This window comes from Heptranchias perlo, chromosome 38 (assembly GCF_035084215.1).
Source record: "Heptranchias perlo isolate sHepPer1 chromosome 38, sHepPer1.hap1, whole genome shotgun sequence".
Taxonomy (NCBI): domain Eukaryota; kingdom Metazoa; phylum Chordata; class Chondrichthyes; order Hexanchiformes; family Hexanchidae; genus Heptranchias; species Heptranchias perlo.
In genome coordinates this window covers 5,495,512-5,520,960 of record NC_090362.1, presented here as the reverse complement: position 1 = coordinate 5,520,960, position 25,449 = coordinate 5,495,512, and the positions used below count along the sequence as shown (strand labels likewise).

At 47.8% G+C, this 25,449-nt stretch overlaps 1 protein-coding gene across 2 annotated transcripts; it reads right to left on the bottom strand.

The window, feature by feature from the left end:
* lrrc61 (leucine rich repeat containing 61) lies at window positions 1-23,622 on the bottom strand. 2 transcript variants are annotated; one of them, XM_067973326.1, is made up of 9 exons: window positions 23,374-23,622; window positions 20,788-20,883; window positions 19,574-19,720; window positions 8,953-9,013; window positions 8,709-8,794; window positions 8,111-8,176; window positions 7,021-7,089; window positions 1,050-1,172; window positions 1-564 (listed from the first exon to the last, which is right to left on the bottom strand). In XM_067973326.1, exons 1-9 carry the CDS (start codon window positions 23,405-23,407, stop codon window positions 479-481), a joined length of 768 nt encoding a protein of 255 aa, XP_067829427.1. In that variant the 5' UTR covers window positions 23,408-23,622; the 3' UTR covers window positions 1-478. The 2 variants fall into 2 exon arrangements, with proteins under 2 accessions (XP_067829427.1, XP_067829428.1); XM_067973327.1 differs by lacking the exons at window positions 8,709-8,794; window positions 8,953-9,013.
* Between the last annotated feature and the right edge of the window lie 1,827 nt (window positions 23,623-25,449).

Below are 25,449 nucleotides of genomic sequence, written 5' to 3'. Positions count from 1 at the left end.
TAGCCAAGAATCACAAGTTTATTTAATCACAACAGAATATAATCATGGATGGTTCATTCCAGTTAAATTGTCAAACTTTAAAATGTGGGGAATAATAAAAAGCAATATATAGGATACTACGTTATTCAATGATTTAAAAAGGCCCAGTAACAGTACTATGGTTTAGAAAGTGTAAAACTGAAACAGGCAATTCTGTCTGCTGAAAGTGAGGTAGAGAAACATATTTCAATCCATGCAGGTTATACGTCTTCCTTGGTTCACAAAGTTCTTCTTTTTCTCATGTCTTTGCGTAGTAAACATTCCACTTAATGACATGTAAAAAACACAACCAGCAATAAAAGGGACTGTTCCTTTCTTTGGTTTCAACAGGAATTTCGTAATAAACAAAATTCCAATTTAGCCGAGGAGACAGGTGTATTATCAGACAGTTTGCTCGGGTTTCTGTAGGTAACTGTGCCTATTTTCTGAAGTGCTCAGTTTAATTCATGGTACTTGGTGGCCTTTTTGTTTTTGCAATGATGTCAGCAGCCTTACTGTTGAGCTCTCTGCATTCTTTCAAAACATCTGTGTATTAAAAATAAGCAAAAGGTCATTAAAGCACCAGTAAGAATCATTGAGAGCCAACAAAATAATTGAAGTTTAAAATAAAACCTAAAACGGGATCAGTTGCTGCAACTCGCCAAGGCTTCTTCGACACCACCTCCCAAACCCGCGACCTCTACCACCTAGAAGGACAAGAGCAGCAGGTACATGGGAACAACACCACGTTCCCCTCCAAGTCACACACTATCCCGACTTGGAAATATATCGTCGTTCCTTCATCGTCGCTGGGTCAAAATCCTGGAACTCCCTTCCTAACAGCACTGTGGGAGAACGGTCACCACACGGACTGCAGCGGTTCAAGAAGGCGGCTCACCACCACCTTCTCAAGGGCAATTAGGGATGGGCAATAAATGCCGGCCTCGCCAGCGACGCCCACATCCCATGAACGAATAAAAAAAACCCCATCAAATTGTACAGATGGTCAAACAAGTCGGAAGAACTCTTACCATAAAACTGCTGAATAGCTTCATCCGTCCGAGTTTTTCGTGTTGGTTTGAGCTCCCAGTAATCGTCCTCAACCCATTTCTTAGGACCAGGTAGTTCACCAACAGGACCACTGCTGTGCAATCCTGAAAATAAGAAAGAACTTGCATTTATATAGCACCTTTCACAACCTCATTACTTCCCAAAGCGCTTTACAGCCAATAAAGTACTTTTGAAGTGAAGTCACTGTTGTAATGTAGGAAACGCGGCTGCCAATTTATGCATAGAAAGATCCCACAAACAGCAATGTGATAATGACCAGATAATCTGTTTTTAGGTTTTGGTTGAGGGATAAATATTGGCCAGGACACCCTGCTCTTCTTTGAAATAGTGCCATGGGATCTTTTACGTTCACCCGAGCGGGTAGACGGGGCCTCAGTTTGATGTCTCATCCGAAAGACGGCACCTCCGACAGTGCAGCACTCTCTCAGAACTGCACTGGAATTTCAGTCTATGCTCAAGTCTCTGGAGTGGGGCTTGAACCCACAACCTTCTGACTCAGAGGCGAGAGTGCTGTCACTGAGTCACCGTTGACAATGCAGGGTGTTTAAACAGACTATATAACGGTTAAGCAAATACTTTTTGTTTCGTTGACCTCCCGTGCCATTGCTCATGGTGTGTCAGAGGATAAAACAGTATATGATACTGTGGAGTTACAACTCCAGCTGGTGGCTACAACCTACAACTACAGGTGTTACCGGGACCATATTTACATACGGAATTCCCATTATAATTGCTTGCGTAGGCATTTTCATTGTTAAATGCTGACATAAAAAGTGAGGCCAAAAATCATGAAAGCAGGAAGTGAAGTTTGTGGACAGGATATGTGCACACACAAAATTTTTAATACAACGCTAGTCGATCTCCTACACACAGAGTCATGAGCTAAATGTAGTTCAGGTGAAGCAAGTTTACAGAATGGAGGACAAGTGGACCAGAGTATGCAAACATAATTCACTCCCTATTGTGAAGTCATTTTCTGTCGGTTTTATATTTCCATTATAAATTCCTATGTCCACATTTCTAACAGAAACTGCCCATGTAAATTTGCCACACTATAATTATGCTCTCTCACCACAGATCAGCACTACAGGAAGTTAATGCAGACCTAAGATTTTTAATGGATACACAGATAAATACAGCTCTCCCACCCACCAGTTTGCTGAGAAAATGGCGTTTTGCCTCCTTGAATACCAGTTCCAGCCACTCTCCCGAACCCTTTCTTGTGCAATTGATTTTGGTTATTGCAGAATTCATAGATTTATAATTTCAGCAAGAACCGGTCATAACTTTGTAAACCTTACCACATGGATATAGGACCATTTTGTAAGGGCTGTTTTAAAGTTGATCAAAAAAAGAAGTACAATGCATGAAAGATGATCAGCCTGGGAACACATGATCACGTCATGGAACCCGGGGCATGGGCAATTGGGGTTAAATTGTTAGATCCAGCTACTCTATTACTCTAGCCCAAATGCAGCAGAGGTTACAGTTCACAGGAGATGTGATCTGTTTATGGAAATGATTATCAAGCTGATCAAAGGTGTTGGGGGGAGAAAACTCAAACTGTAACAATTTCTGGCAGAAGTGGGACAATTAACACTTGCAGACCAAACAGAACGTTTAAAGTTTAAAATTAAAATAAATCAGATGCCAATGGCCATTTGTGGAGCACAAGAGTGCACATAAAGGTAGATAAAAGAGCTAGACTTGGGCTGGTGCTGATAATAGAGGAAAAGTGGCGACATAGGCATGAGACTGAAGGGAGTGACTGTGCCAACATGAGGCCGTGAGGAGAAGCAGTACTGTTGTACAACTGAATCAGTAACTGTGAGACGGGTTAGTGACGGTCCAGTTGCCTCAGCCTGAATTCTGTACACACTAACTGTTCAAGTTAACCTTGTTCCAAGTTTTAGGGAAGGGGATGACATGAGGCACTTAAATATTTTGCAAACCATCGGAAGCGAGAAAGAGCAGTCTGGGCAAAGAGGCTGGTGTTGCCGCTTGGTGATAAGGAACCACTGTATTTTCACAAGTAGATCCAGTGTACAGGGCACATTGTGATGTTGTAAGATGAGCTATTATCGCTGCTTTTGACCTTGTGTATAAATGTAAAATGTTATGGTAAAGCTCATGATGGTAGTTATAAAGATAGATATGAAAGATGTTTGGAAACGATGGTTAGAGGGAGAGAAGATTGGAGGCAGTGTGAAATGACGTGCCCTTACCCAAGGAAGTGGGCTACAGATTGCGCCAGTTCCTTGGGCAAGTCCAAGGAGATATGCCGTTGCCATTTACGCTTCATCAGAGAAATGGTCTCGGAAACTTGCCATCTCCTGCAGTCCGACCTGCAAACTTCACCCAGGGTGGGCTCTGTCTGTGGTGGCGAAAGTCACTGCTGCCTTCAACTAAACGACTGGCTTCTTTCAGGCCGCCTCGGGTGACATCATCAGATCAACCGGTGCACAGTGCACATCAGGTTACTGATGGCTCGTTAGCCAAGGAAACGATTATCACCTTTCTGAAGGGAAGCTTCCAGCAGCAGGAAAGGGCTATGCACTTTTAATAGACGGCCCTAAGCCCAAGAATGCAGGGCCTCATTGATGGCACATAGAATCATAGAAGTTTACAACATGGAAACAGGCCTTTCGGCCCAACATGTCCATGTCGCCCAGTTTATACCACTAAGCTAGTCCCAACTGCCTGCACTTGGCCCATATCCCTCTATACCCATCTTACCCATGTAACTGTCCAAATGCTTTTTAAAAGACAAAATTGTACCCGCCTCTACTACTGCCTCTGGCAGCTCGTTCCAGACACTCACCACCCTTTGAGTGAAAAAATTGCCCCTCTGGACCCTTTTGTATCTCTCCCCTCTCACCTTAAATCTATGTCCCCTCGTTATAGACTCCCCTACCTTTAGGAAAAGATTTTGACTATCTACCTTATCTATGCCCCTCATTATTTTATAGACTTCTATAAGATCACCCTAAACCTCCTACTCTCCAGGGAAAAAAGTCGCAGTCTATCCAACCTCTCCCTATAAGTCAAACCATCAAGTCCCGGTAGCATCTTAGTAAATCTTTTCTGCACTCTTTCTAGTTTAATAATATCCTTTCTATAATAGGGTGACCAGAACTGTACACAGTATTCTAAGTGTGGCCTTACTAATGTCTTGTACAACTTCAACAAGACATCCCAACTCCTGTATTCAATGTTCTGACCAATGAAACCAAGCATGCTGAATGCCTTCTTCACCACCCTATCCACCTGTGACTCCACTTTCAAGGAGCTATGAACCTGTACTCCTAGATCTCTGTTCTATAACTCTCCCCAACGCCCTACCATTAACGGAGTAGGTCCTGGCCCGATTCGATCTCCCAAAATGCATCACCTCACATTTATCTAAATTAAACTCCATCTGCCATTCATCGGCCCACTGGCTCAATTTATCAAGATCCCGTTGCAATCCTAGATAACCTTCTTCACTGTCCACAATGTCACCAATCTTGGTGTCATCTGCAAACTTACTAACCATGCCTCCTAAATTCTCATCCAAATCATTAATATAAATAACAAATAACAGCGGATCCAGTACCGATCCCTGAGGCACACCGCTGGTCACAGGCCTCCAGTTTGAAAAACAACCCTCTACAACCACCCTCTGTCTTCTGTTGCCAATCCAATTTTGTATCCAATTGGCTACCTCACCTTGGATCCCGTGAGATTTAACCTTATGTAACAACCTACCATGCGGTACTTTGTCAAATGGCACCTTTCAATATTGCCATGGGTTTCATGAATGGGAAGGGGTTTCCATTCATTTAGTGCCTAGGTTGTACATGACCATAGATATCCTGGAAGAAGCCACAACACAATTATCCTTCAGCAGTCAATAGTGCCATCAATATTTAATGGGATGCCAAGATAAGATGGATGGATGGATCCTCCCAGAATCCTGACCAATGCCTCCATTCCTGACGGTCTACTTTCTCTCTTTGACACCAGTAAAAGGACCCCACTAACACTATGATACCACACGTACTCTGGCAGTTGGGAGAGCCAACCCCCCCCACTAATTGCATTCCCTTACTGACCGTCGGCTACGAAATGCAGACAGATTCAAGAGCTGGAGGTACAGAGCAGGCAGGGAGAAAAAAAACAAATTGAAAAGGGAGAGAAAAACAATTGGGACAGTACTGTATTAGAAAAGTTGCACAGAAGGACTGAAAAAAAGAAAGCAGTTCAAGTGCAGAAAAAAAGTAAATGTTACACCACAGACCAACAATCCTAATCTGCAGGAAATAGTTTCTGAAAACAATTTGTTGGCTTCATTTTCTGTCCTTCCCCGATGGATTTGAGAATGACCTTTCTCCGGGATGCTGTAAGATCAATGGGGGTAATTCCCAGTACTTCCGTCTGCACTCAAGGTGTACAATGGCAGTGCATATAGGAATATTGGGCAGCCCACCTGATTTTCCATCTAAGAAATTAAAGGGTCGGAAAATCAGGCAGGCTGCACGGCCCACTAGCCTGCTTTGCGGCAGGAGTGCAACAGTGAGAAACTAACTGTAATATCATGATTTCTCCGACATGGCAGGGGCTTTTAAAATACTTCCCATTTTTAAAAACCCATTGTCATTAGAAGGCGATACTTTCCACTGCATGCTCCTCATACTCCCATAAACTAGTTCATAAATTTTGTGGTACATGATCATGTGTGCCTTATTCAGAGATTTCCCAAAGAAACACTGCAGAAGTTTAAAGTATTCCCACTATCAATTGCCGTCTAGCGAGTGCCCTGCTACCTCCAGATTTTTTTGCCCAAAATGTTGATAGGCACAAGATAGAGAGAGAAGTCTAAATTGTATGGTTGGTATATTTTGACCCAGAAATAAGAAATTTGCTGCTTTTCCTAATGGTTTCATTGTTTGCTGCATTATACATTTCAGAGTGGTTTGTTTCATAAATTTCACTTTAGAACTAAAAACAATCAAGAACATTTGCAAATGATTTGCCTCGAATGTACAGGTATTAATTTATTAATTTTGTTATGCACCAGGTAGTAAGTACTTATGTTAGTGTTAATGATTTAAATTTACTGGGTGATTAGACACTGTCACACTAGCATCTGTAAAACCAGCAGCACATCCTGGCATGAATGGTTTGTATGACATTCCTGCTCTTCATGTTCCTTCAGTATTTGAGGGCTTTTAGTGTCTCTCTTTGCTTTAGTGCAGTACTGCTACTGCAGTATTGTCAAAACATTGACAGAGTTGGCACTGCAGGCGAAGAAGGAGAATAATCAATAATACTGGAGAAAATCTGTCCACAAATTTGGTAAGATTGAATATGCCTGCTTTTCAATAACAGGGGGTTGGGGGAAGATAGGAATATCAGGAAAATTGTGCCTTATATTAAAGGAAGTAGAGCAAATACGTCGACCTTAAACAAATAACAGGTTGGTGCCCAGTTAGATAAGGAAAGATAGAGAACAGTGCTGTAATGGTATAGCCAAAAGAGAAATAATGTATAAGAGCTTATAGTATGATAAGCCACTTGAGAAATGGAGGAGGGATTCCTGTGTTGTCAACAGGATCTGAAACATCTGTTCAGCCCTCAAAGGATTAAAACAAAAGGTTTCTGCAGCTTCAGTTGGCAGTAGTGCTACTTTAATCACAAAACAAAATCATGCCACTGAAAATATAGAAAAACCATGACAGCAGGGCATTGTAGAAATAAAGTACTATATATCATCAAGAGAAACCCAGTCTGGACCCCAGAATCAAAGAGCACTTCACATAAGAGTTCAGCCCTGTCAGTGCTTCACCTGACAATACTGCGAGCCCTACTTTAGTAAGCATAAGAAGGTACGTAGTGAAAACGGGCATCCATTTACAATCACAGCATTATCACAACAAAAAGGGACCAAACCTTTCAGAGAAGCATCAATATCTTTGCAGAGCTGGTACAAATCGCTGCCTCTGCCTGACACTCTCTCCCCTGTGGACGAAACAGAAGAAGAAACTACATTTTGCCACAGCTGTCGAGTATTCTGATACTTTAATTTTTGATCAGATGAAAAGAATGGACAGAAACAAATAAAGTCAGTGCTCAGTTTAAGTAATTTTAAATAGCAAATTGGACTTTTGAGTATTACCGTATCAAATGATAATTGTGAGGGTACAGAGAGAAATTACATCAGGTTCTATCAGTAACAGTTCGCCAATTAGGATGGAATTTTTCAGATTTGCATGCAATTACTTTAGGAGAGAAAAATAATCACTTCCTAATTTTACAGATTTTATCAATGGTAAAGCTCTCTTGCAAGAGGACACTTTAATTACATCTCACTGAAGGAGAATTTATTTTCAATAATCTCACTGGAATCCCAGCTCACAGTGTTGGGATCTGGGTCTCATCCACAGGTTTCCAGTCCCAACCATACTGCGGCAGGAAGGCACGAAGCAGGCAGCCTGCCCTCTTTCCCCGGGAGAGGAGGGACAGTGAAAGGCCAATAGCTTGTTGACAGCAACCAGGAAACACATCACCACCGTATGCTCTTCACACAGTGTATGGGTCAGGTAGGTCAGGGCACCGAGGAGAAAATAGACGGGATTCTTTTAAAAATTATTTCTTGGGATGTTTGCCCTGTAACTTGCTAGGCCACTTCAGAGGGCAATAAGAGTCAGCCACACATAGTCACGTGCAGGCCAGATCAGGTACAGGTGGCAGGTTACCTGGTGGACATTTTATTAGCTGGGTTTTAACGACAATTCACAAGTTGCCATGGCGGGATTGATGTCATGACCTCTGGGTTGCTAATTGAGTGAGATAACCATGACATCACCGGAGCCCTGAATCTGTGTATACAAAAAATTCAAAGCATTCAAGTAAGTAATAGCTGTTACTATTGATAAAATGATTTCAATGTTACGCCCCATGTGCAAATACAAAATTAATACCTTTTAAAAAAGACATTTATCCAGTTTTCGATTTCTAATGCAGTGACAAAATTACTCACCATCCAATACCTTTATTTTCGGAAAGATTTCCAGCACAGCGCACCGATATGAAGTATTCATACAAACTGAAAACAAAGGACTTCACGGTTACATCTTTCTCCAGCTCCTCTACTTCTTGCATCAAAGCCGATCACATTTCACTTGGATACCCCAGTGCTTTACAGTGTTGACAGGGTGTTTACACAGGAGCAGCAATTATTCTGTCCTTTAAAAGCATTTTAACATCTCAGACATAAAATATGTGCTGCATCATGCCTCTACAGGCACCATTACCTGGTGACTAAGTAGCTTTAAATGGAGCCACCCTTTCTTTAACCTTGCATCATTACTTGCAGCCAAGGCACCATAAATAATAGAGCTGAGGATTTATCCCCTGTCTTTCTATTTGCAATTCTGCCATTTACACAGGCAAGAAAACATAGCAGGAAAGAAATAAAAAAGACTTGCATTTATATAGCGCCTTTCACAACCTCAGGACGCTCCAAAGCACTTTACAGCCAGTGAAGTACTTTTGAAGTGTGGTCTCTAGATGTAATGTAACCAGATTCTTGTCCAAATTAATCTTACTGCTTTCAAAGATGAATGAAAATAAGTTACCTGGATTACTGAAGTTGCAGACTGTGTCTTTCAATCGAATCGTCTCCAGATTCTTCAGCTCAGTTAGTGAACAAAGAGCATCAACACTAGGGAACAGTGCAGGTATTTCAAAACACTACTTCAGGTATATAAACACAATACTTCATCTAATGCGGCAACACCGAAAAGTAGCAACTTTTACTAAATACGGGGCTATGTAAACTTTTATACACTACATAAAAAGAAAAAACAATTGTGCGTTTACCTGCTGATTAGGTTTCCCGCTAAATTGAGGCTCTGTAGATTTTCACAGGAGCGCAGGGGATCTAGGATTACAAAACATATTCTTCTTTTTTAAATGAAATCTCCCAAAAGTAGAGGATGGGAAATACAGATTTTGTCACTGTGACTTGCGCACCTCTGATGTTAAAACTCTAAGGCAGAGGAGCCAGCTGGAAGTTTTAATCAATAACCGCTCTAATCAAACTGAAGGTGGCACTGCCGCTGCATCCCTGACTGGAACGCAGATAGCGATTTGGGATGTTTCAAAGCCGTGTGTTTCTGCTCGTATGTGAATGCCATCTGATTTTATATGTGCCATGACCTACCCAGCTATGCAAACTTTGCAGGCAACAAAATTTAAAAATAGGATGCCGGTACCTCCAATTAAAGAGGAACAGTCACGATTGCCTGAATATTTCTTGGAAGATATGATTTTAAAATTGAAGGAGTAGCAGAAGGATATGAACCCGCATACTATTACATCCTTCATTATACTGACATGGAGAGACTGTCACAAAGTTGAAAATCCATTATCAAGGCAATAATATGTTGTAATGAGCTATGGTTAGTGAGGGGCAGCTAGAAAGAACGAAAGAATTGCATTTATATAGCGCCTTTCACAACCTCAGGCCATACCAAAGGGCTTTACACCAACAATGGGCAAGCCTCGCCATTTTAATCCGGACTGTAAATTCCAACAGTAACATTTAAAGGCTCCTCTTCCCCGCCACTTGCAACGGAAATAAAAACAAATCAACCTCTCTCTAGATCAGCCCTCGAATCACTTACAGTCCTGCGTTGTCAAGTTTTTTTTAAAAAAAGCAAACCAAGCGGGAATGATATACTGTTGCACAAAGTGAGAGGACAGACACAGCTCCCCAACTACACCAGACTGCCAGCTGCTCCGACATCATTTCAAATGGAAGGACTACCTCCAGATATGCTGCCTTTAATGTTATGTTACTCGTGTCCTATTCACTGCTGCTGCCAAACATCTTGGGGGTTAAAATTTACCCCGTGAACGGGTGTGTTGGGGACAGGCGGGGAGTAAAAATCCTCCTTTTTCAGAGCGGAACCGCATCCCGGCTCCAACATGCCCACTTCTGGGTTTAACCCAGGCAGGTTTGTCTGTGTGTGGAATGCAGACATCAGGAAGTTCTGCCCCCACTTAAAGCCGACGGGCCGATACTTAAAAGGACAATGTACCTCATTGAGATACTTGAGGTACTTAATATTTTGTGTATTGGAATAATAAAATGAATTTAACCTTACCTGTTCGGGTTTCCCATCGCTTCCCATTCACGTCAGGTGAAAGCAGGTGGGAAGGGCCGGACCCATGAGGTGAGTGTCTTTATTGCACTGCTTGTAGGCCCAGAGGAGCAGGAGTACTTCATCCAGGCCCAATAAGCTCACCTGGCCAACAGGACCCCCGTGATCGGCCAACCCCCCCAGCCCCCCAATCGATGGTGGACCCCCCCACCTATCTCCGACTCTTCAGCCAACGTCCAGTGACCTCCAAACTGTTCCTCAGTCCCCGATCTTCTCCCCGGCCCATGATCCCTCCCCCACTCTCTCCTGCTGCAACAGGCCTTCCTGCTCGACAGCCAGCCTGCCTGTCAATCAGGCTGGCTGCTGGGCGCGAAACCCGGAAGTGCAATTGATTGGCCTGATTAAGGTTGCGATCTCCCACTTATATTCCGGGTTTCTCACCTGGAAATTTCCCTGCTCTCTGTTAAAATTTAGCCCCTCATGTTTAAAGACATCCCCCTGCAAAGGAAGAAAAACCCTCCAAAAGAAAGAGAAAAAATGTACAAGATTTCTGCCCCCTCAAGTGGACGTAAAAGATCCTACACCACTATTTCGAAGAAAAGCAGGGGAGTTTTTTTTAAAAAATTCCTTCATGGGATGTGGGCGTTGCTGGCAAGGCCGGGATTTAATGCCCATCCCTAATTGCCCTTGAGAAGGTGGTGGTGAGCCGCCGCCTTGAACCGCTGCAGTCCGTGTGGTGAAGGTTCTCCCACAGTGCTGTCAGGAAGGGAGTTCCAGGATTTTGATCCAGCGATGAAGGAACGGCGATATATTTCTAAGTTGGGATGGTGTGTGACTTGAAGGGGAACGTGCAGGTGGCGGTGTTCCCATGTACCTGCTGCCCTTGTCCTTCTAGGTGGTAGAACTCGAGGGTTTGGGAGGTGCTGTCGAAGAAGCCTTGGCAGGTTGCTGCAGTACATCCTGTAGATGGTACACACTGCAACCACGGTGCGCCGGTGGTGAAGGAGTAAATGTTTAGGGTGGTGGATGGGGTGCCAATCAAGCGGGCTGCTTTGTCCTGGATAGTATCGAGTGTTGTTGGAGCTGCACTCATCCAAGCAAGTGGAGAGTATTCCATCACACTCCTGACTTGTGCCTTGTAGATGGTGGAAAGAAGTTTCTCCTCATCTCAGTTTTGAAAGAGCAGCCCCTTATTCTAAGATTATGCCCCCTCGTTCTAGTTTCACCCATCCTTGGGAACATCCTTACCGCATCCACCCGATCACGCCCCTTCACAATCTTATATGTTTCAATAAGATCGCCTCTCATTCTTCTGAACTCCAATGAGTAGAGTCCCAATCTACTCAACCTCTCCTCATATGTCCACCCCCTCATCCCCGGGATTAACCGAGTGAACCTTCTTTGTACTGCCTCAAGAGCAAGTATGTCTTTTCTTAAGTATGGAGACCAAAACTGTATGCAGTGTTCCAGGTGCGGTCTCACCAATACCTTATATAACTGCAGCAATACCTCCCTGTTTTTATATTCTATCCCCCGAGCAATAAAAGCCAACATTCCGTTGGCCTTCTTGATCACCTGCTGCACCTGCAAACTAACTTTTTGATTTTCTTGTACTAGGACCCCCAGATCCCTTTGTACTGCAGTACTTTCCAGTTTCTCGCCATTAAGATAATAACTTGCTCTCTGATTTTTCCTGCCAAAGTGCATAACCTCACATTTTCCAATATTGTATTGCATCTGCCAAATCTCCGCCCACTCACCCAGCCTGTCTATATCCCCTTGTAGGTTTTTTATGTCCTCCTCACTCTCTACTTTCCCTCCCATCTTTGTATCATCTGCAAACTTTGATATGTTACACTCGGTCCCCTCCTCCAAATCATTAATATAGATTGTAAAGAGTTGGGGACCCAGCACCGACCCCTGCGGAACACCACTGGCTACAGGTTGTCAGTCCGAGAATGTACCATTTATCCCAACTCTCTGCTTCCTGTTAGATAACCAATCCTCCACCCATGCCAGAATATTACCCCCAATCCAGTGATTCTTTATCTTGAGCAATAATTTTTTATGTGGCACCTTGTCGAATGCCTTCTGGAAGTCCAAATACACTACGTCCACTGGTTCCCCTTTATCCACCCTGTACGTTATATCCTCAAAGAACTCAAGCAAATTTGTCAGACATGACTTCCCCTTTGTAAAGCCATGCTGACTTTGTCCTATTAAATTTTGTTTATCCAAATGTTCTGCTACTGTCTCCTTAATAATAGACTCCAAAATTTTACCCACCACAGATGTTAAGCTAACTGGTCTATAATTTCCAGCCTTCTGCCTACTACCCTTTTTAAATAAGGGTGTTACATTGGCAGTTTTCCAATCTGCCGGGACCTTTGCCGAGTCCAGAGAATTTTGGAAAATTATTACCAAAGCATCCACAATCCCTACTGCCACTTCCCTCAAGACCCTAGGATGTAAGCCATCAGGTCCAGGGGATTTATCCGCCTCGAGTCCCATTATTTTACTGAGTACCAATTCCTTAGTGATTTTAATCGTATTTAGCTCCTCCCCCCCTCGAGTCCCCTGTTTGTCCAGTGTTGGGACGAATGTTACTTGCCACTTATCAGCCCAAGCCTGGATGTTGTTGAGGTCTTGCTGCATTCGGGCACGGACTGCCTCATTATCTGAGGGGTTGTGAATGGAACTGAACACTGTGCAATCATAGTCAGAAATGGGGATGTTCGCTCTTATGATGGAGGGAAGGTCATTGATGAAGCAGCTGAAGATGGTTGGGCCGAGGACACTGCCCTGAGGAACTCCTGCAGCAATATCCTGGGGCTGAGATGATTGGCCTCCAACAAGTACTACCATCTTCCTTTGTGCTAGGTATGACTCCAGCCACTGGAAAGCTTTCTCCCTGATTCCCATTGACTTCAATTTTACAAGGGCTCCTTGGTGCCACACTCGGTCAAATGCTGCCTTGATGTCAAGGGCAGTCACTCTCACCTCACCTCTGGAATTCAGCTCTTTTGTCCATGTTTGGACCAAGGCTGTAATGAGGTCTGGAGCTGAGTGGTCCTGGCAGAACCCAAACTGAGCATCGGTGAGCAGGTTATTAGTGAGTAAGTGCCACTTGATAGCACTGTCGACGCCACCTTCCATCACTTCGCTGATAATTGAAAGTAGATTGATGGGGCGGTAATTGGCCAGATTGGATTTGTCCTGCTTTTTGTGGACAGGACGTACCTGGGCAATTTTCCACATTGTCGGATTGATGCCAATGTCGTAGCTGTACTGGAACAGTTTGGCGAGAGGCGAGGCTAGTTCTGGAGCACAAGTCTTCAGCACTACAGCTGGGATGTTGTTGGGGCCAATAGCCTTTGTTGTATCCAATGCACTCAGCCGTTTCTTGATCTCACAAGAAGTAAATCGAATTGGCTGAAGACTGGCTTCTGTGATGGTGAGGTTGTCGGGAGGAGGCAGAGATGGATCATCCACTCAGCACTTCTGGCTGAAGATGGTTGCAAACGCTTCAGCCTTGTCTTTTGCACTCACGTGCTGGACTCCACCATCATTGAGGATGGGGATGTTTACAGAGCCTCCTCATCCAGTTAGTTGTTTAATTGTCCAACACCATTCACGACTGGATGTGGCAGGACTGCAGAGCTTTGATCTGATCCGTTGGTTGTGGAATCGCTTAGCTCTGTCTATAGCATGTTGCTTCCGCTGTTTAGCATGCATGTAGTCTTGTGTTGCAGCTTCACCAGCTTGGCAGTTCATTTTTAGGTATGCCTGGTGCTGCTCTTGGCATGCTCTTCTACACTCCTCATTGAACCAGGGTTGATCCCCTGGCTTGTTGGTAATGGTAGAGTGAGGACTATGCCAGGCCATGAGTTTACAGATTGTACTGAAATTCAATTCTGCTGCTGCTGTTGGCCCACAGCGTCTCATAGATGCCCAGTTTAAGCTGCCAGATCTGTTCTGAATCTATCCCATTTAGCACAGTGGTAGTGCCACACATCACGTTGGATGGTGTCCTCAGTGTGAAGACGGGACTTCGTCTCCATAAGGACTGTTCTCCCTGGTGTCTCAGCCAACAGTTGCAACTAAAACAGGTGGTCATTATCGCATTGCTGTTTGTGGGACCTTGCTGTTCGCAAATTGGCTGGCGCGTTCCCTACATTACAACAGTGATTACACTTCAAAGAAAGTACTTAATTGGCTGTACAGCTCATTGAGATAGCCAGAGGTTGTGAAAGGTGCTATAGGAATGCAAGTCTTTCTTTCGAAGTTAGTGCAGTGTTTTTAACCCCCTCATCACTCAGTCTTTTGCCAAAGATATCCACTTCAGTTGAAATGATGCAAAGTAACCGTGGGCACGGAGTAATGGAAAATGCTACAGGGCACCTGTTCGACAAGCTGAAACTACACGTGCTTTGAACAACCCGTAGCTTTGTAATGTATCTAAACAATCAGGACGTACAGACTTGACAGGTACTCAACACAAAAGCATGCATTTGATTCTTTCCTTGCCTTGTACGCTCAAGCTGCCTGGCACACAAAACCAAAGTGACACCCTCCTGCTGTCTGCCCCGTTTCTGTTCACGCTTTAAGGACTTTATAGTGTGTAATACATTAGCAGCTGTAAGCTCTAATTAAGCTTCTCGTTAAGTCATCAACAATGTGCAGCTAAATGAGCAGAACACAACAACGCTGAATGAAGTGCTGAAACCAAATTTTAGCAATTTAAAAACAATTTATTTATTTTCTGATCACTGCTCAGCTGTGAAGTTAAGACGTATAATACGGACAACTAAATCTCATGAGCTGCGCTGAGCTAGAAGCAATCACAGAGGCATGAAATGACTACAGTTAAGATTGCACTAGGAAGTACCCCCAACACATAATTGTACATTTGCCACTTTCAAAATTTAATTTTGTTGCCATGACCACCACCACCCAGTAAACAAGCTTCAGAAACCCTCCGCCCACCCCCGATGGGTCAGCAAACAAATGAACTGCATAATGTTTATGGCAGTCAGGAAGATCATAGGTTCAATCCGTGATGTTGATCTCGGCCAGCATAGTGCAAGGGCACTAGAACTAGTCCCCAGGCTGGGGAGGAAAAAAAATTAAATGAAGTATCAGCCACGGCGCCCAACCTAAAGAGATGGTCTGTGGAAGTCGGTGAACTCACTGAATTAACTGGAAATATTTCCTGATTGCTTAAAAGAGATGAACAGGAAAAGGGGCTGGGAAGAAATATTTGCATTTATACAGCAATTAATCAGATCAGCATGTCCCAAAGTGCTTCGTATAAGACAACTTACTTATGAAGTGCAGAGACTGTTGATATATAGGCAAACCTGGCAGCCATTTTGCTTGTGCTTGTGTCAGGAGCAAAGGAAAAATGTCAGAATGGCTCAAATAAAGACAGAAGTCCATTAGAGCTGCACTCCAACATCCAACAGATACACCACCGTCATTAGCAAGGCAATGGAAAGTAGAGACATGGAAGATAGTGAGCCTGAAGGTGCATGGCTAGACTGGATGCTGATAAAGGACCCATTGATGCTGCCACTATGATGACCAAGGAAAAGAAGTGGCGGCTTAATATCAGCTTCATCACAGCCAACATTATGCTCACAGTATGAGGGAGAGCATAGAAGGATGAAGAAAGCGGACCAACAATATACCTGGGAATTTCTATGCCTGGTGAAGGGGTAAAGAAGCAGAGTGTTGGGCGTTCAGAAACCACTCTGAATCAGATGAAACACATCATGCGATATGAAATGGGGAGTACGAGGTAAAGTTCAGCATGCTACAGAGAGCTGGAGTCTGACAAAGATACAGATCAAGCTAGATGTTTTTGGAACATACTGAGAAAGGGGGATACTGATATTTACTGGGAGGACAGAATGACTAGTGCTGAAGTAATGAGGAGGATGGCTCGTGTGCAGTAACAGAGCATGCTAGAGTGAGGGAATTGACGGGCAGGGAATTTGTGCCACATATCTGAATATAGGCACCCTCAGAAAGTGGCTGAACATGTCCCAACTGGGAAAAGACCTAGTGGAAGACCAGAGCTGAGATAATGGGCTCTTTTCTCTAGAAAAGAGAGGCTGAGGGGTGGCCATAAATATGAGACAGTCACTAATAAATCCAACTGGGAATTCAGGAGAAACCTATTTACCAATTCTGGGCACCGCACTTTAGGAAAGATGTGAAGGCCTTAGAGAGGGTGCAGAAAAGATTTACTGGAATGGTTCCAGGGATGAGGGACTTCAGTTATGTGGATAGACTGGAGAAGCTGGGGTTGTTCTCCTTAGAGCAGAGAAGGTAGGGAGGAGATTTGATAGAGGTATTCAAAATCATGAAGGGTCTAGACAGAGTAGATAGAGAGAAACTCTTCTCATTGGCAGAAGGGTTTAGAACCAGAGGACGCAGATTTAAGGTGATTGGCAAAAGAACTAAAGGGGGCATGAGGAAAAACTTTTTTACGCAGCGAGTGGTTATGATCTGGAATGCACTGCCTGAGAGGGTGGTGGAGGCAGATTCAATTGTGACTTTCAAAAGGAAACTGATGCGACCACACTTAAGAGTTGTGGTCACCACAGTACAAAAAGGATGTTGCAGCTATTGAAAGGATACAGGAGAGAGCAATCAGAACGATTGAGGGAATGGAGTGATTGGATTATGAGCAGCGATTATGTAAATTGGGCATGTTCTCACTGGAAAAGAGAAGGTTGAGGTGATATGATTGCTGTTTTTAGGATTCTAAAGGGACTAGATAATATCGACCATGATAAGCTATTTTACCTTGGCCAGAACAGTAGAACCAGAGGACACGGCCTGCGCTTGAAGGGGGGTAAATACAAACCTAATCTGTGGAAACATTATTTCAGTGAGCGAGTGGTCAATCTATGGAATAGGCTCCCTAGGGAGACGGTAGAAGCAGATAGTGTTGATGCATTCAAATGCAAATGAGGTAGATTTCTTTCAGAAAATATTTTGGGATACAGTATATGAGTAATTTGAAACATGACACGTGGTGAGTGCTTGGGAGGAACAGGTGGCTTTGGACCTACGGTTCCCAAAGCTCTCCACCACTGAGGGTTTCCTCACGTCTTATCTGGGTCTGTTGTAGACTAATTGATAGAGATTGATTAGTCAACAACTCCATTTTCGTTGTACCATGTGATTACTAGGATGGTTGAAGGAGAACTGGATGGACCTTGGTCTTTTTCCATTTAGCAATTCCTAACTGGGTGATCTAATCACTGCTCTTTTAACTGCCATGGCAGCAGCTGGTGTCATTTACTGCAATCTTCTCCCAATCAGGTTAATATCTGTGTTAAAGGTTAGTTACTTCAGCTACTGCGTTGTCAGCACCGACATCTGTTACAAACACAGATATGACCAAATATTCTTCAAGGACAACAGCCATAGTGCCTTAATAAACAGATGTCTCGATATTTAATCCCGGCTAGGTTTTTCAATGTTTGAAATAGCTGTACTTAAAAACCACTCAGTCAATCAGGGATACATACCCAAAGGTCTTCATTAGGTTTTAAATCTCTCTCTCAGAATTACATGATCCATATTCTACACTGCAACAGTGACTACACTTCAAAAGGTACTTCATTGGCTGTGAAGCACTTTGGGACATCCCAAAGTTGTGAAAGGCACTATATAAATTATATATTTCTATATCCAACAAATCTCTTTGGGAGAAAAGACTTCCTTCCGGTGATATTTTCCCCCCAGTTGTTGACATCTTTTCTGCCTCAACAGCTATCCTTTCATACAACACAAACGCTCTCCCCATGTCTCTCCTCCCAGAAAAGTGTGAGCAATCTTCTATAATGTGATTCACAGATTGAATAATTAGCAACTGCACACAATTCAAGGTGGAAAAACCTCCATCTAAAAACATTTCAGGTGACCACAGCCCACTAGGGACCTCAAACACCAATTTCAAATACTCCAAGAGATACAGCCTCCAAATACACCTGCTTTGTGATAATGATCCACAGCTATATAGAGAACAGGACGTTCGAAAGCTTTTGTTACAGCTCATTCGGACACCACAGAGGAACTCAGCTCCCCTCACCCCGATCCGTTTATTGGATCCCACTTTGTGTTGACCTTTCGATGACCGTAATTTGCTTTTAACTTTTGCAGGCGGTTTCATTATTCACGCTGGAGCACAGCTTTGTGTTGGGCAGTTCAGAGCAAGAATACGATGGTCAGGCTTCACTGTGGTGCTCAGGATGTTATCGGGTGCCAACTGGTCAAAGAGAACTCAGTGACTAATTATGGCTGCACTGGTTATTTGGACATGCAGGAGCTTGCCTCTGTCTATTTTACTGAAGTGGTGATTGTATTAAGTTTGTTGTGGGTTTTCTCTCTATACAGCTGACACTCTAGAACATAGGAACAGGAGGAGGCCATTCAGCCCCTCGAGCCTGTTCCACTGTTCAATTAGATCATGGCTGATCTGTATCTTAACTCCATCTACCCACCTTGATTCCTTAACCCTTAATACTCTTGCCTGACAAAAATCTTTCAATCTCAGCCTGAACAGCTTCTTGGGGGAACAGAGTTCCAAATTTCCACTACCCTTTGTGTGAAGAAGTGCTTTCTGACATCACCCCTGAACAGCCTGGCTCTCATTTTAAGTTTATGCCCCCTTGTTCTGGACTCCTCCATCAGAGGAAATAGTTTCGCTCTATCTACCCTATCAAATCCTTTAAATACCTCAATTCGATCACCCTTTAATCCTCTATATTCAATGGAACGCAAGACTAGTGTATGGAATCTGTCCTCTTAATTTAACCTTTTTAGCCCCGGTATCATTCTGGTGAATCCGCGCTGCACCCCCTCCAAGGCCAATATATCCTTCCTGAGATGCGGTGCCCAGAACTGAATGAAGTACTCGAGATGGGGTCTAATCAGAGCTGAGGGGGAGGGTTAACCCATTGTAAGAGGGATGGAGTTGTGGGGGGGATGGGGGCTCAGACTTAGTAATAACAAGGGAACAGATATGGAGAGAGCTGTCATTTGCAGAAAGTAGTTATGAGCAGCTTATTATCTCATTCCACATTCCTGATAAGCAGGTACCACATGCTGTTGGGATATGTTACAGTGTACAAGAGAACACAGCAAGTTCTACACACTGAGCTTCCTCAATGGAATAGAAATACACAAGTTTACGTACTGAAGAAACTGGCATTGGAGATGTGACAAAATAGATAATCACAAAACAGATTTAACATCCTAGTTCTTGTAAAGTTGATCACAAAACCAGTTTTGTTAATGGATCAAGAAAGCCACCTTACCAAGATTTGAGATCCTGTTGGCTGACAAGTTGAGCACTATAAGAAGTTTGAGTGACGCCAGAGGTGTGAGGTTTGAGATGTCGTTTCCCGATAAGTCCAGCCTCTCCAGGTTTACACAGTCTCCAATACATCCAAGGTTGCAGATTCCTGCAGCGAGCAACAGCACAAATAATCCTTTACATAAATTTTCATTTCTGCATTTATTCTCGGCAAATCCGTAAAATGAAGAAACGCTCTTGGGGTTTTTGACCATTTTTAGATTTGACTTTCTAATATTTGATACTGTAAACTGAAGGGTGGTCATATTTTCCAGATGCTAGTTGACAGAAATCCAGTCATGTACTTTTGAAAGCTGTGAAAAGAAATTCAGTAACAAAAGATTTTGAAGGGGAGGGGAAAACGTGCTTTTTAAAAATATATATACAAACTGTACAAGGTGGGGAGTAGTCTACAGGGAGCGAACCTAATGGCCTACTTCTGTTCCTACACTGAAACGCTAGAAATGAGACACGAGCAGTCTATTAACACAATTTCAACACCAAGAGGCAGCACATTACAGATTATGTTGCTAGTTGTAGGGTTTATATAAATGTAAACATTTGCCATGTAACCAAAGATAGAGCGGTTTGTACTTAGATTTATTCAGCCTCATGAATACCTCCTGATTTAATCAGCAGCGAGAAAGATTTATGTCAATTTATATATTAAACACAGGTGCAGCACACATATCCATGACTAACAGCCTCATAATTACAGAACTAATCAGGCTTTTGGCTGAGAAGTTAAACAGAAGCCCCATCTGCCGGCTCAGGTAGATGTAAAAGATCTTGTGGCACTATTCAAAGAGCAGGGAGGAAATTCTCCCCGGTGTCCTGGCCATTATTTATCCATCAACCAACACTACCAAAACACACAGATTATGTGGCTGTTCATTTGCTAGTCTTGGGACCTGGCTACGTGTAGATTGGCTACAAAACAACAGTCACTGCATTTCAAACTGTAATCCATTGGTTCTTTGGGAAGTCATGTTGACGAGATAAGGCACTATATAAAAGCAACTAGTTAACTGTATTTGAAGTAACTTTGTCGTATAAAAACTATCCCAAGGTCTTCAAAAGGAACCAGCAGAGACTAAAATTTGCATTTGTTCAATAGAAAAGACACAATATGAGAGAACTGCTCCACACCACTGCTCCCACTGCCATTCCACTCACCAACATTCCTCAGCTTCAGGAACAGAATTGACTCCAGGTCAAATTCTCCAGTTCTTGATTTGAGCAGCTCAACTGTAATTTTTACATTTTCATATTCTGAAAACAAAAGGAAACGATAGGTGAGCAGAGGCTCGGTCTCTGGGGGGTGGGGCGCTGGTAGTGTGTGTGTGCGCGCGCGTGCGGGGGGGGGGCCTCGAGGAGTGGGGGGGGCCCCCCGAGGGTGTGAGGGGGGGGGGGTGTCAGGGTGTGAGGGGGGGGGGGGTGTCAGGGTGTGAGGGGGGGGGGGGGTGTCAGGGTGTGAGGGGGGGGGGGGGGTGTCAGGGTGTGAGGGGGGGGGGGGGTGTCAGGGTGTGAGGGGGGGGGGGGTGTCAGGGTGTGAGGGGGGGGGGGGGTGTCAGGGTGTGAGGGGGGGGGGGGTGTCAGGGTGTGAGGGGGGGGGGGTGTCAGGGTGTGAGGGGGGGGGGGGTGTCAGGGTGTGAGGGGGGGGGGGGTGTCAGGGTGTGAGGGGGGGGGGGTGTCAGGGTGTGAGGGGGGGGGGGGGTGTCAGGGTGTGAGGGGGGGGGGGGTGTCAGGGTGTGAGGGGGGGGGGGGTGTCAGGGTGTGAGGGGGGGGGGGTGTCAGGGTGTGAGGGGGGGGGGGGTGTCAGGGTGTGAGGGGGGGGGGGGTGTCAGGGTGTGAGGGGGGGGGGGGGTGTCAGGGTGTGAGGGGGGGGGGGTGTCAGGGTGTGAGGGGGGGGGGGGTGTCAGGGTGTGAGGGGGGGGGTGGTGTCAGGGTGTGAGGGGGGGGGTGGTGTCAGGGTGTGAGGGGGGGGGTGGTGTCAGGGTGTGAGGGGGGGGGTGGTGTCAGGGTGTGAGGTGGTGTCAGGGTGTGAGGGGGGGGGGTGGTGTCAGGGTGTGAGGGGGGGGGTGGTGTCAGGGTGTGAGGGGGGGGGTGGTGTCAGGGTGTGAGGGGGGGGGTGGTGTCAGGGTGTGAGGGGGGGGGTGGTGTCAGGGTGTGAGGGGGGGGGTGGTGTCAGGGTGTGAGGGGGGGGGTGGTGTCAGGGTGTGAGGGGGGGGGTGGTGTCAGGGTGTGAGGGGGGGGGTGGTGTCAGGGTGTGAGGGGGGGGGTGGTGTCAGGGTGTGAGGGGGGGGGTGGTGTCAGGGTGTGAGGTGGTGTCAGGGTGTGAGGGGGGGGGGTGGTGTCAGGGTGTGAGGGGGGGGTGTGGTGTCAGGGTGTGAGGGGGGGGGTGTGGTGTCAGGGTGTGAGGGGGGGGGTGTGTCAGGGTGTGGGGGGGGTGTGTGTCAGGGTGTGGGGGGGGGGGTGTGTCAGGGTGTGGGGGGGGGGTGTGTCAGGGTGTGAGGGGGGGGGGGTGTCAGGGTGTGAGGGGGGGGGGTGTCAGGGTGTGAGGGGGGGGGTGTCAGGGTGTGAGGGGGGGGGGGTGTCAGGGTGTGAGGGGGGGGGGGGTGTCAGGGTGTGAGGGGGGGGGGTGTCAGGGTGTGAGGGGGGGGGGTGTCAGGGTGTGAGGGGGGGGGGGTCAGGGTGTGAGGGGGGGGGGGGTGTCAGGGTGTGAGGGGGGGGGGTGTCAGGGTGTGAGGGGGGGGGTGTCAGGGTGTGAGGGGGGGGGGTGTCAGGGTGTGAGGGGGGGGGGTGTCAGGGTGTGAGGGGGGGGGTGTCAGGGTGTGAGGGGGGGGGTGTCAGGGTGTGAGGGGGGGGGGTGTCAGGGTGTGAGGGGGGGGGGTGTCAGGGTGTGAGGGGGGGGGGTGTCAGGGTGTGAGGGGGGGGGGTGTCAGGGTGTGAGGGGGGGGGGGGTGTCAGGGTGTGAGGGGGGGGGGGGTGTCAGGGTGTGAGGGGGGGGGGTGTCAGGGTGTGAGGGGGGGGGGGGTGTCAGGGTGTGAGGGGGGGGGGTGTCAGGGTGTGAGGGGGGGGGGTGTCAGGGTGTGAGGGGGGGGGGGTGTCAGGGTGTGAGGGGGGGGGGGGTGTCAGGGTGTGAGGGGGGGGGGGTGTCAGGGTGTGAGGGGGGGGGGTGTCAGGGTGTGAGGGGGGGGGGTGTCAGGGTGTGAGGGGGGGGGTGTCAGGGTGTGAGGGGGGGGGTGGTGTCAGGGTGTGAGGGGGGGGGGGTGTCAGGGTGTGAGGGGGGGGGGGGTGTCAGGGTGTGAGGGGGGGGGGTGTCAGGGTGTGAGGGGGGGGGTGTCAGGGTGTGAGGGGGGGGGGTGTCAGGGTGTGAGGGGGGGGGGTGTCAGGGTGTGAGGGGGGGGTGTCAGGGTGTGAGGGGGGGGGTGTCAGGGTGTGAGGGGGGGGGTGTCAGGGTGTGAGGGGGGGGGGTGTCAGGGTGTGAGGGGGGGGGGTGTCAGGGTGTGAGGGGGGGGGTGTCAGGGTGTGAGGGGGGGGGTGTCAGGGTGTGAGGGGGGTCGGGGTTCGAGACCACTCGTTGCACCACACGATTTAGGGTTAGGGGTGGTCAAGATGTTGGTGAGGGGGTCAGGCTGCCGGAGGGTGTCAGAGAGTCAGAATGTCAGGGGTCAAGGTGTTAAGGTCAGGGGTTATAAAGCACTATTGACCCGCCTCGGCCCCATCCGAAAACCTCCAACAAACCCGAGCCATTCTCACCCGCTCTGTCCTTCGGCTCCATCCCTGACCGCATGGGAGCCGTTGCCCGGGTAACGGCCCGAGGCCGGCCCAGACCCCGGTCACTTGTCGAATGCCCTTGTTACCGGGGCGCCCTCTCCGAGTAAGCGAGGCGGAATTATATTAATCCAGTCCCCCCGAGCGATCGCACACCCCGACTCGGCTCCGCTCCCGGCCCGTTACCCGGGCAACCGCTCCCATGGCCTTCTGCCGTCAACGGACGCGCGACAGTGGGAGGTTCCCTGTCGCAAAATGAAACTTCACGACGGAGAGTCCAGGTGTGTTGGGCAGGAGGAGGAGGTGATGAGGGAGGTTTTGGTGAGGGAGGTGGAGGTGATGGTGAGGGAGATGGAGGTGAGGGAGATGGAGGTGAGGGTGAGGGAGATGGAGGTGATGGTGAGGGAGGTGGAGGTGAGGGTGAGGGTGAGGGAGGTGGAGGTGAGGGTGAGGGAGGTGGAGGTGATGGTGAGGGAGGTGATGGTGAGGGAGAGGGAGGTGGAGGTGAGGGAGGTGGAGGTGATGGTGAGGGAGATGGAGGTGGAGGTGAGGGAGATGGAGGTGGAGGTGAGGGAGATGGAGGCGATGGTGAGGGAGGTGGAGGTGATGGTGAGGGTGAGGGAGGTGGAGGTGATGGTGAGGGTGAGGGAGGTGGAGGTGATGGTGAGGGAGGTGATGGTGAGGGAGGTGGAGGTGATGGTGAGGGAGGTGGAGGTGGAGGTGAGGGAGATGGAGGTGATGGTGAGGGAGGTGGAGGTGAGGGTGAGGGTGAGGGAGGTGGAGGTGATGGTGAGGGAGGTGATGGTGAGGGAGGTGATGGTGAGGGAGGTGATGGTGAGGGAGGTGATGGTGAGGGAGGTGATGGTGAGGGAGGTGATGGTGAGGGAGGTGGAGGTGATGGTGAGGGAGATGGAGGTGGAGGTGAGGGAGATGGAGGTGAGGGAGATGGAGGTGATGGTGAGGGAGGTGGAGGTGAGGGTGAGGGTGAGGGAGGTGGAGGTGATGGTGAGGGAGGTGATGGTGAGGGAGGTGATGGTGAGGGAGGTGGAGGTGATGGTGAGGGAGATGGAGGTGATGGTGATGGTGAGGGAGGTGGAGGTGAGGGTGAGGGAGGTGATGGTGAGGGAGAGGGAGGTGGAGGTGAGGGAGGTGGAGGTGATGGTGATGGTGAGCGAGGTGGAGGTGAGGGAGGTGTAGGTGATGGTGAGGAAGGTGGAGGTGAGGGTGGTGGAGGTGAGGGAGGTGGAGGTGATGGTGAGGGAGGTGGAGGTGATGGTGATGGAGGTGATGGTGATGGTGAGGGAGGTGGAGGTGAGGGAGGTGGAGGTGGAGGTGAGGGAGGTGGAGGTGAGGGAGGTGGAGGTGATGGTGAGGGAGGTGGAGGTGATGGTGAGGGAGGTGGAGGTGATGGTGAGGGAGGTGATGGTGATGGTGAGGGAGGTGGAGGTGAGGGAGGTGGAGGTGAGGGAGGTGGAGGTGAGGGAGGTGGAGGTGAGGGAGGTGGAGGTGAGGGAGGTGGAGGTGAGGGAGGTGGAGGTGAGGGAGGTGGAGGTGAGGGAGGTGGAGGTGAGGGAGGTGGAGGTGAGGGAGGTGGAGGTGAGGGAGGTGGAGGTGAGGGAGGTGGAGGTGAGGGAGGTGGAGGTGAGGGAGGTGGAGGTGAGGGAGGTGGAGGTGAGGGAGGTGGAGGTGAGGGAGGTGGAGGTGAGGGAGGTGGAGGTGAGGGAGGTGGAGGTGAGGGAGGTGGAGGTGAGGGAGGTGGAGGTGAGGGAGGTGGAGGTGAGGGAGGTGGAGGTGAGGGAGGTGGAGGTGAGGGAGGTGGAGGTGAGGGAGGTGGAGGTGAGGGAGGTGGAGGTGAGGGAGGTGGAGGTGAGGGAGGTGGAGGTGAGGGAGGTGGAGGTGAGGGAGGTGGAGGTGAGGGAGGTGGAGGTGAGGGAGGTGGAGGTGAGGGAGGTGGAGGTGAGGGAGGTGGAGGTGAGGGAGGTGGAGGTGAGGGAGGTGGAGGTGATGGTGAGGGAGGTGGAGGTGATGGTGAGGGAGGTGGAGGTGATGGTGAGGGAGGTG